At 51.0% G+C, this 14,594-nt stretch overlaps 7 protein-coding genes across 7 annotated transcripts; 5 read left to right on the top strand and 2 right to left on the bottom strand.

Moving 5' to 3' along the window:
• Positions 1–187: 187 nt before the first annotated feature.
• Positions 188–1,645, bottom strand: BCR37DRAFT_346912 (histidine acid phosphatase-like protein; the record flags this gene model as incomplete). The annotated part of the gene is made up of 2 exons (XM_040867727.1): positions 188–1,498; positions 1,556–1,645. The coding sequence occupies 2 exons, from the start codon at positions 1,643–1,645 to the stop codon at positions 188–190; spliced, it is 1,401 nt and encodes a 466-aa protein (XP_040725509.1).
• Positions 1,646–1,964: 319 nt separating this feature from the next.
• Positions 1,965–3,174, top strand: BCR37DRAFT_379653 (uncharacterized protein). Its single transcript, XM_040869307.1, has one exon. The coding sequence runs from the start codon at positions 2,353–2,355 to the stop codon at positions 3,049–3,051; it is 699 nt and encodes a 232-aa protein (XP_040725510.1). The 5' UTR covers positions 1,965–2,352; the 3' UTR covers positions 3,052–3,174.
• Positions 3,175–3,384: 210 nt separating this feature from the next.
• On the top strand, positions 3,385–4,494 carry BCR37DRAFT_347226 (inositolphosphorylceramide-B C-26 hydroxylase; the record flags this gene model as incomplete). Its single annotated transcript, XM_040867755.1, has 1 exon — positions 3,385–4,494. The coding sequence occupies one exon, from the start codon at positions 3,385–3,387 to the stop codon at positions 4,492–4,494; it is 1,110 nt and encodes a 369-aa protein (XP_040725511.1).
• A 41-nt stretch (positions 4,495–4,535) lies between these two features.
• BCR37DRAFT_317569 (t-SNARE) lies at positions 4,536–5,856 on the bottom strand. The gene is made up of 2 exons (XM_040866966.1): positions 5,164–5,856; positions 4,536–5,071 (listed from the first exon to the last, which is right to left on the bottom strand). Exons 1-2 carry the CDS (start codon positions 5,750–5,752, stop codon positions 4,578–4,580), a joined length of 1,083 nt encoding a protein of 360 aa, XP_040725512.1. The 5' UTR covers positions 5,753–5,856; the 3' UTR covers positions 4,536–4,577.
• A 22-nt stretch (positions 5,857–5,878) lies between these two features.
• Positions 5,879–10,459, top strand: BCR37DRAFT_357864 (uncharacterized protein). The gene is made up of 2 exons (XM_040868206.1): positions 5,879–6,019; positions 6,073–10,459. The coding sequence occupies exons 1-2, from the start codon at positions 5,953–5,955 to the stop codon at positions 10,386–10,388; spliced, it is 4,383 nt and encodes a 1,460-aa protein (XP_040725513.1). The 5' UTR covers positions 5,879–5,952; the 3' UTR covers positions 10,389–10,459.
• A 1,031-nt stretch (positions 10,460–11,490) lies between these two features.
• BCR37DRAFT_392845 (uncharacterized protein) lies at positions 11,491–12,339 on the top strand (the record flags this gene model as incomplete). The annotated part of the gene is made up of 1 exon (XM_040871212.1): positions 11,491–12,339. One exon carries the CDS (start codon positions 11,491–11,493, stop codon positions 12,337–12,339), a length of 849 nt encoding a protein of 282 aa, XP_040725514.1.
• Positions 12,340–12,539: 200 nt separating this feature from the next.
• Positions 12,540–14,478, top strand: BCR37DRAFT_398604 (uncharacterized protein; the record flags this gene model as incomplete). The annotated part of the gene is made up of 2 exons (XM_040871759.1): positions 12,540–14,198; positions 14,351–14,478. Exons 1-2 carry the CDS (start codon positions 12,905–12,907, stop codon positions 14,476–14,478), a joined length of 1,422 nt encoding a protein of 473 aa, XP_040725515.1. The 5' UTR covers positions 12,540–12,904.
• Positions 14,479–14,594: the final 116 nt, after the last annotated feature.

Consider the following 14,594-nt stretch of genomic DNA (forward strand, 5'->3'; position numbering starts at 1 on the left):
AGCCTCATGCTGCCATATACCACGCTGTGATACCTCCTGTAGCACCTCGTCAAGCCCCAAATCTGTTGCTGATCCCCAACGAGGCAACGGACATCCCGAGCCATCATCTCCGACGGTCTGCAGTCAATCAATTCTGCTCAGTAGTGAGCATTTGCAAGGTACTCAAGCTATGGAAAAGTAGAAACCGCTAGTACTTGCTGCTATTACCACAGACCTTGTGGAAATCACCATACGTCTTCATTCCCTCTGCCACCAGCGCCGTGAATGCATCCACCGAACAACTCGCACCAGGCCCATTTTGACAATTCGGTATAGGTCGTGGTGCGCTATTTGCAATGATGCGAATATACTCTTCCGTCGTTGGCGCATCACCTGGTGGACCTGTTTCACCATCCATCGTATGCGGTGTGTGACGCGCACAAGTCAGCTTCTCAATGCCAATGTGTCCCAAGAAGGGGATCAATTCTGTCATTCGCCATGAACGTGACCAATTAATCCGATCTGTTGGAAATTCTTCAGCTTGCGCATTGGAGGAGTTGAAGAGACCCAAAGCCGTTGCAATGAAGGGAGGCACTTCGCGGTGAGTGAAGGAGAGGAAGAAGCGTTGTGGTCCAGTGTGCTGGTCCTTCTTCTTCTTACCAAACACATCCTCATCGTCATGGTGCTGGGGTGCATGCAATTTCTCAAACAATGCAGCCGTCGTATTGAGCCAGGGGAATCCCAAATACGGACTGAGTGGATTTGCATGGCCGCACATGTAGCTGTACTTCATATCAAACGCATACTCATACGCCATCCACTCATCATCCGTAAAAGCCGCACACAACGGTGATGTGTGACCTGTAATGGCAGATTCATACCCACACATCTGTTGCATGCCAATAATATCACTCGACGTCAAAGGTGACGGGGAGAATTGTGCTAACCGCGCAATCACACGCGGCGTATAATGACCAATGAACGCAGCGAGTTCTGCATCGCCGGGTGATTTGCTGAAAGCAGGACAAGACTTGTGTGGGATTTGTGCATGAAAGGAGGTTTCAGTGTCAATTTCACGAACCGATACTTTGTTTGGGAAGGCAGCGGCGAGCGCATCAGCCGTATCGCGGGTGCGTGATTTTTTATCACAATAAATGTGTTTTGTTGTTGGGATGAGGTGCGCGTAGCGGTGAAGAAGATGTTTGCCGACTTCTTTCGCATCTCGCTTACCCTGTGGTGTGATTTCTTCAAGTTGTGTTTCAGGGTCTGTAATGGGGGATGTCCATTTGTTTAGAAAGGCAAGTTCACCCGTCCAGCCTTTGCCTTTTGTGTTGTCGAGTTTTCGAAGGAAGGGCGCAATGTAGTCTTCGTAGTCGGCGTCGTTTGCGTAGATGCTTGCGTGTCGAATGAGGTAGGATGCTGCAGTCACGACACAATCGCGAGGCGCATCGTGGTCGAGGCCTGAACCGACAGCATCGAAGTAGGGCGAGATGCCGGGAAGATGATGGAGTGGGTTGAACTAGGTAGAGCAAGTGTGTTAGCTAATGTCTCTTAGATGTCGAGAGCGAGCAAGTACTTTGTAATCTTCTGTATGTGATTTAGCGTGGAAGCGCACTTGGCCTGCATATGCGCCGAGTATGAGAAGGAAGATCGAGTATCTAAGCATACTAGCAATGAGAGGAGCGTCTGAGCCTGTCTATGCTTGTCTTGCGTCTAGATCTAGCAGCTATGGCTTATCGCGTAGGTTGAGTAGATGGTTAAGTAGTTTTTGTCTTTCGTCGAATGAGCAGCAGATGACGTCGCACAGATACGAGGGCCTTTTTGCAGAAATGGTCAGAGAGTAGACAGAATGCTTCAGGACAGATTCGCTATCATGCTGGGGCTCTAATTGAGTCCTTGATCTTTCTTCATTGTGACTTGCATTTCGTTGATGACATAAGCCAAGTCAGAGTCAAGAAGAAGTGCACGCAGCAAGCTGTTCCATATCCAAGCTACAGCAGGTTGCAGATGATGGACAAGAGGATGAGAGGCATCCGTCAATGAGCCCAGACATTTCGATGCAACGACTCACGGCCTGGTAGCGTGTTTGAGCGGGAGAAGGCGGAGACGGAGACATGCAGACCTCTCCCATCAGTCATGCAACAGCCAGTGACGAGATACAGGACTCAATTGGCCTCTGGCTTCGGTCAATCTTCGTCTGGGCATGCTCCTCTACCAATGTACGAGGAAGAGCAGCATCAATGGTAGCAGATGCATGAGACGGGATCATGCTTCAGGATTTGGCCTATGCTGCGTATACGTGCAGTGCCCCTTGCTATTCAGACATGCTATGCCTAGCCGTCAGGGCATCAAGAGGACATCTGCTAGCACCCTATGACCGATGCCACAGCATTCTGGCCTTATCGCCCTGTCAGGAAGAGCAAACGGCCCGCAATCGGGTCGATGGAGCCAAGGAGGCGGGCGACTCCGCGCGACAAGATGTCATACAACCACAACAAGGGACTCCTTCCTCTGCCTCTTCCCACCACAAGTCAAGGCGCATATCCACACAGCATCTATTCATTCTATCAGCGCGCGCATTCATCAACAGAAGCGCCCATGACGCGACCAGCACACCTGCGACACGGGCGCACATTCAGCGACTGGGAAGTCATCACCCACAACAGCGCAGATCCACTCCTCGATCTATCTAGCGCACAATCACTCATTACCGTGCGCGAGATTACGCACACTGCTAGCGCTGTTGATCATCGCGACGCATTCACGGTTGTTGAGCGCGTCAAACCATTGTATGCAGCTGTTGCTGTGATGCATAGTGAAAGCATTCTAGGACAAAGCGCGCGCTCTTCAGCGCCATCTCCGTCGCCAGCACCATCGCCCGTTCTAGCTGCAACCCATACATCCGATATGCCGCGGTTTGGCGGTTCTCCCATGTTGCGCGTTGCGTCTGCTTTATCGCTTCGACACGGTGGTCCTTCTGTGGATCCAAAGGCATCGCATGTGGTTGCCAATGGCGCGTACTTGGACATCCGGCTGAAGAAGAGCGGCAAGCACTATGTGGCCATGCGATGAATTGGGGAATATGCTTTGTCAGCGCTGCGAATGTACTTAATTGATGAAGTGAACTGTATACTTTAGCCTCTCTTATGGCCTCTATAGTCTGAACTTGGGCCCTTCTTCTCTGACCACTGCTGCCCAAATCCCTCTAGGCCTCGTCTGTTGCTTGTCCTCCGTGTTGCCTCCTCGGGCGAATTTCTTCTTTTCCTTGGCCCAGACAACAAGAAGCAGCCAGCAACTTCCCTCCCTGCCAGCTCCTTCCTTCCTCATAGCGCCAGAGAGACTTATATATCGGCTCAGGCGCGTCCATTCAATCAAGAAACACACCCTCACAAGATGGTTCCACACATGCGCACCATCCAGCAGAAAGAACTCGAGGCGCACAACTCAAGCAAGTCCTGCTGGGTCACCCTCGCCACCTCAGACCGTGTCTACGATGTCACGGAGTTCGTTGATGACCATCCAGGCGGCGGCGAGCTCATCCTTGAGTATGCCGGTAGAGATGTCGACGCCATCATGCGCAATGAAGACTCCCATGCGCATTCAGAGTCCGCGTTTGAGATGATGGAAGATTATGCGATTGGTGTCCTGACTTCAGGTGCGGCAGTCATGAGTAAGCTTCCTGGACAGGAAGGCCAAGTCATGTCGCTCGAGGAGGCTGATGCTGAGCGCGAAGTATTTGAACTCACCGGTCTCTCCTGTGCCGAGGATCTCGTTAAGGAAACGGATATCGCCGCAGACCACAAGCAGCACAAGTTCATTGACCTCGACAAACCCATGCTCATGCAAGTCTGGCGTGCTGGATTCAGCAAGAAGTTCTACCTCGAGCAAGTCCATCGCCCGCGTCACTACAAAGGAGGAGCATCTGCACCGCTTTTTGGCAACTTTCTCGAACCATTGAGTTTGACGCCTTGGTGGGTCGTGCCTGTTATCTGGCTTCCTTGCATTATCACAGCGGCTGTTGTCTCACATGGTCGACTTGGCACCTTGCCATTCATCTTGGACTTCATCTTTGGACTCATCCTCTGGTCCTTTATTGAATATGTCATGCATCGCTTCTTATTCCACGTCGACGACTACATGCCAGACCACCCAGCGGCCCTCACTGCACACTTCTTGCTGCACGGCGTACATCACTACCTGCCCATGGACCGTCTCCGGCTCGTGATGCCACCGACTTTATTCATTGCTCTTGCCTTTCCCTTCTGGAAACTAGCAACGGCGCTCTTCCCTTACAACCACGCCCTTGCAATCTTCAGTGGCGGTATCCTTGGGTACCTCCACTATGATGTGGGTCACTACATGTTGCATCACAACAACTTGCCAGCGTATTACAAGGAACTCAAGAGCTACCATCTTGCGCACCACTACCAAAATTACGAGCTTGGCTTTGGTGTCTCGAGCAAGTTTTGGGATGGTGTTTTTGGTACGACGTTGGTACTTCAAAAGGCGAGTTAAGGCCTATTGCGTATGGGTGTCTTTGAGCGTATTGTCAAATAAATAGAACACGGCTTTTCCTTTAATAGTCTACTTAAGCATGTCTACCGAAGCATGACAAACAATAAGAAGAATAATATCAAAATGCCGAATATCTTCACCATCAACATGCGATTGCCAGAGACACGTCGCCAGTAACGTGCAATCTCATACTGTGCGCGATCCACATTCATCACGACATCTTCCGTGTTTGCATCAATCCGTTGAACACTTTCTCGTTGCTCAGAGACCATTTGAGCGAGTTGCTGGAAAATCCCACCAAGTTCAGCAATGGTTGATTCGATTGTCTCAATGGCAGTCGAGCGTGACTCGAGGTATTGCGCAGAGGCATCTTCTTGCATCAATGCTTGCTGTTGTTGATTGGCATATGGGTTATCCGCTTGATTTGTACCTTTTGTCAAACTCGCTTCCTCGTCGTCATCTAGAGACAAGTACTCGAAGCGTGGCTCTGGATGCGCACCTGTTGGGGAGATGGGCGGTGCTGAAGAGGACCGATGTGTGTAGAGCGGATTATTCCTCAAATGGGGCGGTAACGCACCTAGGTCAGTTAGCTTTTTCAATCATCACCATCAGGTCGTCCTCTCGAGCAGGTTCAATAAACCCAAAGGACCACAGGCGGATTGCACATACCCACGCGACGGGCGCGCAACTCGCCAGGTCCAACAGGAGAGTTCGACAATGGATTCGACATACCCCCAGCACTCGCAATGCCACTCCCATGCACACCAGCTGTTCCTGCATGCACAAAGGCATCGGTGCGTGACCGTGATTCTCGCATGTTCTTTGTACGAACTTCAAGGATATCCTTGAAACTCCGGGTTGCTGTATTCACACCCATATTCAAACTCCCAACAACGGATTCAACATGCACTGCGCGTTGTCCTGCATGCGCTTTATCTTTGCCTTGTACTTGTAGTTGTTTGACATTTTCTGTAATCTTGGCCAAGTCCTGCTTGATGATATAGGTCAATTCTTGAATCGCCGTCGTATGGTCTTCAAAGATACTCTTCTTTTGACATAACTGCGCTAGCCGTTGGAGTTTCTCAGAAGTGGTGTTGATGTCATTGGAGATGCCACTTGCAATGCTAAAGAACTCGGATGCGCGCTTGGGTGCATCAGCAGCAGTAGATGGTTGCGCCGCTGGTTTGCGCTTGCCATGGTGATGTGACTTGTTGTAGATGGCGACACAAGATTGGAACTCTGCTGTACGGTCGAGCATCTTCCTCTTTCACTGCCTCCACGTCACGGCCCTCTTCTTCTCCAGCTTCCCTTGTCACTACAATTTGTCGGATGGTGGTTGAGTCTCGAAGGTCCAGGGCGACGTAGCATCAATTTCGACAACCAAAGCAGCAACAATCAAGACACGCTGAGATGTATGCAGGCTAATCACAAGGCCATCACTCATGGACTACAGGAGGCATGCAAGACTCTCCTGACACCGGCAACATCGTCGTCGCTGTACGCGTCAGGCCACTTAATGCACGCGGTACGACCTTCTATCAATACCACCTATAAAGTCCAAAGCTAAATATTGACTAGAACGCAGTCGCAACGCTGCCTGCTGTGTTTGTGTGGATGGGAAAAAGACACAGCTAGTCTCAGACACCAAGCAGAGGACGCGCAATGGCCGCGCTGCTGAAAAGGCGCATTCAAAGAGCTTCACATTCGATCACAGCTACTGGTCATGCGACAAGAGCGATGCGCATTACGCGGCACAAGGAAATGTATACGAAGATTTGGGCGCGCCGTTGATTGAAAAGACGCTACGTGGCTATAATTGCTGTATCTTTGCGTATGGTCAAACAGGCAGTGGCAAGAGTTACAGCATGATGGGAACAGACGATGAACCAGGCCTTATCCCGTTAATCTGCAAACAGCTCTTTACGCGCATCGAAGCAGAGCGAGGGAACGATGGTCGTGAAGTGCGTGTGGAGGTGAGTTATCTCGAAATATACAGTGAACGCGTTCGCGACCTGCTCAGTTCGCATAGTAAGGGCAACTTGCGCGTCAGGGAACATCCTTCGACGGGGCCATATGTCGAGGAGCTGTCCAAGCTGGTTGTCAATTCGTTTGATGATGTGGCGCTACTGATGGATCAAGGCAACAAGGCGCGCACTGTTGCAGCAACAGCCATGAATGATACCTCGTCACGCAGTCATGCAGTCTTCAGCATTGTTGTCACACAAATCGCCGACTTCAAGATGAACTCGGGGAACAGCATCAAGACGGAAAAGGTTGCGAAGATCTCACTCGTCGATCTTGCTGGATCTGAGCGTGCAACGAGCACAGGGGCTACAGGCGCACGACTCAAGGAAGGCGCTGACATCAATAAATCCCTGTCGACGCTCGGTCGAGTCATTCACGCTCTCGTTGAAAAGCAAGCCTTGCCGAAAGCGGCAGCGCGCCAGTTGAGTGTGCCGTACCGCGACTCCATCTTGACTTGGCTCCTGAAGGATTCACTGGGTGGTAACTCCTTCACCGCTATGATTGCAACCATCAGCCCTGCTGATATCAGCTGGGACGAGACGTTGTCTACTCTGCGGTACGCAGATTCAGCCAAGCGGATCAAGAATCACGCTGTCGTTAATGAAGATCCCAATGCAAAGATGATTAGAGAGCTGCGCCAGGAACTGGAAGAGTTGCGCATGAAAATGAGCAGTATGGACTCGCCTGACTTGGCGACTCAGATGGGCGAGCAGATGCTGACGATTGTTGGTCCAGATGGCGTACAGACCAAGGTTTCAAAAGCTGAGATGGTCGAACGCATGGAACAATCTGCAAAGCTCATGGCAGAGATGAACCTGTCTTGGGAGGAAAAGATGAGAAAGACACAGGAGATTCAGCAAGAACGAGAATCCGCCTTGGAGTCACTGGGAATCGAGTTGAGTGCTGGCTTGATTGGCATTTCCACGCCGAAAAAGCTGCCACATCTCGTCAACTTGTCGGAAGACCCATTGCTGACAGAGTGTCTCGTCTACAACCTCAAGCCCGGGCGAACTAGATGCGGGAACGTCGAAGCTGATGCTGGCTGCGAAATCAAGCTCAGTGGTTCTTCAATCTTGCCGGTACATTGCATTTTTGACAATGAAGGAGGCGTGATCCATTTGGAAGCCATGCCCGAGGCAACAGTCATGGTCAATGGCCTACGTCTTGCCGGCAGAAAACGACTGCGCTCTGGCTATCGTCTCATCATTGGCGACGAGGCCGTACAAGTCTATCGCTTCAATCATCCGGAAGAAGCGCGTGCTGAACGACTTTCGCGGATACAGACGGCAGATGGCAATTCGGCGCCAGCAACGCCTTCGTTTGAGAACAGTAGTCTGCGCCGCTCTGTCTTATCACCGGAACCGCCACTATCAGGCTCGGACGCGCGTCCTGAATCCAGCACATCGAGTTATGCGGCATTCACTAGCGAGAGTCCGTCACAGCGCACTAGCGATTATCTCTCTGCACGGAAAGAAGCTGCCAAAGCGTTGGTGGGCACACCAATTGCGCTAGAAGACATGCCGGACGAGGAACTCGAGCAGCTTGCCACCAATCTTGAACAAGTCAAGGCTTCGCGATTGTCGTTGAGGTCTAGATCCAGCCTGTTAGGTGCTGACATGCTCGCGAGCCTGACTGGCGGTGATGATTACCTGCTCTCTCCGACCTCGACTGAGATTGAGACAGGATATCAAAGCATATTACGTGCTCCGGACATTACACCGGCTGACCCGGAGGAGGAGTCGCGTCTTCTCGAAGCTCAAAAAAAGAGCGAGAGATCAGTACGCTCAGCACTGGCCAAATGGAAGAGTCACAGATCGTTTGCTCTGGCTAAAAAGATCCGCGAAGCAGCGGAACTCGTACACACTGCAAATGCTATGGCTCAACAACACGGGCATAATACGGCAATCCAGCTCTCACTAGCGCCGGGTACTCTTGCGAGCGCCGTCTCGCCTCTTGAGAATGACGCTGTCTACGACAGTGCACAGAGCGCGACCCCTGCCCTTGAATCTGCCCAGGTGCTAGTCCGCATCATGGACATTGACAAGGGACTTGTCTGTGTCCAGTCTCTTGAGAAGCTGCAGGCCAAGCTTTCAAGATTGCATGCCATTACAGGACGCTCGGTCACCAACAGAAGTTCTAAGGATGGCTTTCTCGATAAGCCGATTCCGCAGTTCACCCTCATTGGCACAGCGATGGTCATGATCCAGCATTCCGGTGCCTCACAAATGTTACAAGCCGATGTCTACTCTCCACATACCCATGTACATGCTGCCGTCTTGCATTGTGATCTGGCAGTAAGCGACTTTGACAGTACAAAACACACAGTGAAGCTTCATCTGCGACAATTGCTCGGCATTCAAGAGCGAGAAGCAACCGCAATCCACATATTCGCTTACTTTGACCACGAGCCAGAGATGTGCTTCACGACGAAGGAGGTGTCTGGCTTCAGAGATGGGCCTGTCTTGCTCAACAGTCGACATGTTTGCACTGTACCGGCCAGCGCACTACCTGGCAAGATGCACTTTCGTGTCTGGGGCGAAACAACGCGTGAGCATGTTGAGAAGCTCTTGTCCTGGGATGATTTGCAAGAGGCAGACACGTCTTCAATTGACAATCAAACGCAGAAGTCAGAGCAGCACACCGCCGTTCTGTGCTCTATCAGCATTGCCGAGCTCAATACACAAGGCGTCTACGAAGCCGTTGACGTTCTCTCTACTTCGAGCGACGATCCGGGCTTCTTCTACCTTCATCAGGGGCTTTCACGACGCATCACAGTGTCTCTGCTCGACAATTGTGGCAGCCAAATACCACTGTCTCGCGTTTCGCGCATGTCTGTGTCTGATGTTCGTCTCGTCGATGCGACAAGCGATGATCGCCGCGCCAGAACACCTGGCGCTGAACAAGTCTCCCTCAAGCTTATTCATTGCGGCACACCATCTGCGCGGGAAAAGCCTAGCAGTGCAGCAGCAGAATTGAAGGATATCGTTGCGCAATGGGACTCGAGCGTGCACAACACTGCTGCAGTCGACCGTATTACAGCTGTTGGCCGGTCAACGCGCATGACTCTTCAATTTGCTACACAAGACCTGGATGGTCGAACGGCCGAGTGGCAGGCCGATGTGACATTACGTGTATTTGGGCGAGAGCAGCAACCGACCCTGTTCCAGCGTATGTTTGGGCAGTACCGTCTAGCGAAGTCTTGTTTCTTGGTTTTCGCTGAAGCAGGCCAAGGTGCTGTCAGTCAGTCTCCGGGGCAGCTACCGCCGAGAGGTTTATCGCTTCTGAGAGGCTACGAAAAGATGAGCAGGATGCAGATGAATCAGCTTCATCTTCAAGCACTGCAGGCTCAGACTTCGACGTCTATCAATACGCCTGTCAAGAGCTCAGGTGTAAATCCTCCGCTAGAAGAGATTGTCGCCTACTGGCAGCGCAGGACGCTTGCTAATCTGCCTATCGACTACGAGCGCAGGATGCAGAACGCCTTGGGAAGCAGCCAAAGTCGTGTACAGTTTCTCTTGCAACCAATTTCTTCTGATGGACCGGCCCAACACGCTGGCCATCTGTCGTCTCCGCGCCACCAGCTTTCCAAGAAATGGGTTCGAGCATATATGGTGGTACGCAACAAGCACTGGCTGTTGCAATACGCACACTCAACACAAGTTGAGTTACAGGCCGTCTATGACATTCGGAATGTTACGCAATTTGTCCAAGAGGTGGGCAGTGCTACTGGCCGGCATCGCTTTAAGCTTTTGCTGAAACCATCTGACAACGTCTCGGAGACTGCACCATTGACACTCCAATTCGAGGCAGCCAGTGAAGTCGCCGTGCAAGCATGGAGAAAAGTGCTTGATCCTACTTTGAGTTGCTGAATTCACATGCATAATAGGGTCTTTAGTATATGATTTAATGAAACCATAATGAGCTTCTGTAGAATGAGTGTAGATGAGAGCGTGAGTCGTGAGTCTTGTGACATCATCATTCTCAGATCTGAGAGATCGATCTCGCAGCTGTCAAAATCCGGGGAAGTAGGAACCACAACGACTACATCTACAATCATGGTGTCAAAGAAGGAGCTCAAGAACCAAAGCGAAGCAAAGATGGAGAAGCCGAGTGGATACAAGCATGCGGACTCTGGCGTAGGTGAGCGCACAAAGCGTGGCGAGCCTGTTCCGTAAGCTTCAATCGAGCGTGGACAGCATTTTGGACTAACAACACCGAGAGGACAAGGCGCTGCTCCAGGATTCGAGATTGGTGAGCCATCAGAGCCCAGTCAGATGTCGCCAGAGGAGAAGAAGCAGCTCCAGGGCGACGAGCCAACTTTTGCTGGCAAGGAGACACCAAAGCCAAAGCTTTAAGCAAAATTGAGCAGTGAGTCGTAGTTTATTTTGAACAAACTACAACCAGAACAGTAGACAGCGTTCCACCAGATCTTGTAGAGGCACAAGATACCATCTACAGGTCAGTAGTTCATGAGTATCATTCTTGCCATCTGAATGTTCGCACTCGTGCAGTCGAACCGCATGTACCGGTCCTTGAATGTCTTCAGCACTGACCAAGCGCTTGCTGCGTCTTGCTCTTACTGTAAAGTACTGACGTTTTGTCGAGCACTAGCTTATCAATGGCTACTTGAAATGGCGTCGAACGCAAACACTGTGACATGACCGCCGGGCTTTGCCTGCCAAAGCTGGCGTCAGCCCTTCAACACTGCTGAAAGCTGTACGTCCTGCCGATACGTATGATTACAATGCAGCTAGTGGGTCAAAGACTGGATGGGGAGTCAGGGAGAATGTGTTGCCCTCTCATGTGCTCGCCAAATACATCTTACCTCTTCCAGATTTTCATTCATACGACAGAGCATGTGTGTCGGCAGCAGTCGGGTGCTTCAGGAGTGCACCTCCTGAGATAAGTGCAAGAAGATAAGGATGAAGAGGACACGTAGGAGGGGGAAAACTTGCCTTGATCTTACAGATCATGAGCGGCTGTGAGCAGATAGAGGACGTGCAGGGTGCCAAATCCGAGGGCATCCTAGGCACAAATGCACAGGTGGAAAACTTCTTTAGAAGCTTGAAATCGCATGCGGACTGGCACGTTTTTGAGCGTACCCTCAAGGCCATCACCCGGATCCAAGAAGCAGAATGGCTTCTCGACTCCAAGCTGGGTGAAAAGGCTTTTATGAGTGAGCATTCGTCGCCGAGCAAGAAATTACGACCATTGCTACGCGCCGAGATGCAGAGGAGGAAGGCTATCTCCGCAAGGTACTTGCGAATCTGGCTCATGTCTGCCGGCCCGGACGTCAACTTACTTATCTTGGACAAGGCAAACTTTGGCGAAGCATTTGAAGATTTGGCGTGCACATTTGGTGAATCAAAAAAGGACCGCACCAAGATATTGAAGGCTAAGCTTAGAAACTGGCAGGAGGCTGACGAAAGCTTCCAAGCTGGTAGGTTCTTGGGTAAGATGAAAGCGGTCCTTGACGAGCTGGAATCATTGGGTTGTGAAATTAGCGATGAGAAAATGAACGAGTATGTCTTCGGGGCTCTTCCACCTTCTTGGGATATCAGAACGGAAATCGTTTCAATGTCTTGGAGTGCGCTGACGACTCTGATCAAGGACAAAGCAGGCCGTATGCTGTACGACAAATGGAAGCAGCAACAGCGTGGACAAGCAGCCGTGTTAGAAGTCAGTGGCGATTGCAAGAAGTCGACTGGAAAGCGCTGCGTCTTTTCGGGCGACTGCTACAATTGCGGAGAGCGTGGACATCGAGCACGAGAGTGCAAGCAGCTGACCGAATTGGTGAGTCACATGTCCATGCACGCGTGACTAGTAGCACAGAAGTCAATAATAAGACAGATTGTAATGCTTTTGCCATCTACTCAAGAGCATCACAGTCGGCGTCAATCTCAAGGCCTAAGTCGATGATAAGCGGAGAGACGGCTGTGCCGTACCATCTGTGTTTTCACGTTCGTGTTGCAAGATCCTGAGTTTTGAAAGTCATTAGTATGGACCCTGCCTTGTTTGCGAAGATATTGACTTGGCTTGACTATCCTCAGATGATAATCGATAATGCTACTCCGTCAATACTGGTCCATTCATTCGTGAAAAGTAGGAGCGACACACTGGCAAAATTCAGGGGTACGCCGTTGCGTACAAATCGGACCAATCTCTACACATACTCGGATGGTCAGGAGTTCATGAGACATGCAAGTGGAAACCATTATTAGACCTGCATAGCGTCATTCAAGTAGAGGCCATGGTGAGCGAATGTGTTGTCGACAAGCTCAAGGAGGATACATTTCGAAAGTGTCACATCGACTGCGAATTTTCAAACTGGGGTACAACAACAATGCACAAGCCAGGCCGGGTCGACTTGTTGTAACGCACTATCATGGCCAGTCAGCTTATCGAATCAACGCAGCCTGACGGCCCATGGCCAAGTTTTCAGGCGAGCCCCTCGCCCGTGCCCTACACAGTTGCCCTTGCCATCAATCGTGTAGCCACTCCAGATCACTGTAACGCAATCGGTCCAGAGGAGCAAGAACGCATGATTGAAGTTTTCATGCGAGATGTTGTACCAGTATTGATTGCCACAGGTCACTGGTACCTTTCAATCGCTTCGACAAGGACCCTTCTGCCAAACCTGACGTCGTCATCATTTGCATTGCGTCTTGTGCTTTGCGCATTAGCCGTCCTTCTCGAGAACCCTGGCCCCGATCAAATCAAGCAAGAAACACCATGGACAAGTGATCAAACGCTCGCTCAATACTGCTATAGCCATGCTCTAGATGCGCTCATTGAGCAGGTCCCACCCGGTGAATTGCCAGGAGATGCCGAATTGGCAACCCTGGTCATGCTCGTCTTTTGGGAGATGTTCACCGTCGGCCCCAGCTCAGATCATCGACTGCATATCTTTGGTGCTCGGCCTATTCTACAGCGGTTTGCAATGGAAGTGGACAACGCAGAATGCTCATTTCAGGATGGTCCAAGCTGCTTGCGACTTGCACTGAGCTATAGCATGCGAAGCCTCGATCTGGCCTCGTCGAAATGGAATGCATGCAGTAATTTGTTGCTCGATGGCAAGCCCTGGGACATGCAGGCCGTTATCACTACTATGCTCAAGAAACGGCTCGCAATGGCTAGAGAGAATCGATTTCATGCGTCAGAGGCACGCTGTGACTTACTGATGATTCAAGCTGGGATTGGGCAGTTGTTTGAGTGGAACAATGCGACTGGCGTTGATGCAAAGGCAATGACAGACTTGATTGAGCTCATTCGCTCGGCACTTGAGGTCTGGTCGGGTATCCTCGCAGATTGCATGGCTGCCGCACACGCGATGGGTGCAGACAACGAGCGCTCTGAGGAACAAATGGCGCTCCTGTCATATTGTGGGACAGTGATTTACTTCTTTCAAGCAAGCAGTGGGACGGCCATCCAGGTGTCATGTACATCAAAAGCAACAAAAGCCATCTTCAAAATCGTCGAGACGCTTCATCTGAATTCAGATGACCAGTCCCTGGATATGCGCATCATCTGGCCAGTCTTCATGGCAGGGACCATGACTGTTGATGCAGTGGAGAGATTGATGACCCTACAGATTCTCGACAAGGTCTCTAGGACGGGATTGTCTGATGCAGGTGCACGGGACATTTTGCTCTCAGTGTGGCAGGAGGAGGTGGACGAGGGTGCATCTCCTTCCCGGAACCAGTGCTGGGCACGTGTGGCACGCCAGCTCAACTACAGACTTCTGCTTCCATGAGCTTTCGGTATACTAGCATTACAGACTGGTCCCAAAGATAAGTGTGAACATTGTTGAGTGCTACATTCCTAAAACTAGCAAATACATTCAAACGCGATGCAAAATTGAGCAGTCATACCCTCAATAGTCAACCCTCACAAAGCCCTCAAATCCTCGGATCCCGTGTTCAAGTGCCCTCAATTGCCCTCAAGCCCTCTGATAAGTAGCCCAAATTCCCGCAAGTCTTCTTCCAAAGCCCACTGATGAATCGTTCCCTTGTATCATGATTGCCCTCGGTCATTGGTCCATTGCCCTCAGAAACCCAGTTTTCCATTCTCTGTCA

Source organism: Protomyces lactucae-debilis (genome assembly GCF_002105105.1).
Source record: "Protomyces lactucae-debilis strain 12-1054 chromosome Unknown BCR37scaffold_9, whole genome shotgun sequence".
NCBI classification, from domain to species: Eukaryota; Fungi; Ascomycota; class Taphrinomycetes; order Taphrinales; family Protomycetaceae; genus Protomyces; species Protomyces lactucae-debilis.

What these genes read in the sequence shown, in the direction of transcription:
- BCR37DRAFT_379653 (XM_040869307.1), top strand. Translation starts at nt 2,353, where the DNA reads ATGACCGATGCCACAGCATTCTGGCCTTATCGCCCTGTCAGGAAGAGC.
- BCR37DRAFT_317569 (XM_040866966.1), bottom strand. Translation starts at nt 5,752, where the DNA reads ATGCTCGACCGTACAGCAGAGTTCCAATCTTGTGTCGCCATCTACAAC. An exon ending in GTTGCGCGCCCGTCGCGTGG is followed by an intron (nt 5,072 to 5,163) that starts GTATGTGCAATC and finishes TAACTGACCTAG; the next exon opens with GTGCGTTACCGCCCCATTTG.
- BCR37DRAFT_357864 (XM_040868206.1), top strand. Translation starts at nt 5,953, where the DNA reads ATGCAAGACTCTCCTGACACCGGCAACATCGTCGTCGCTGTACGCGTC. An exon ending in CAGGCCACTTAATGCACGCG is followed by an intron (nt 6,020 to 6,072) that starts GTACGACCTTCT and finishes AATATTGACTAG; the next exon opens with AACGCAGTCGCAACGCTGCC.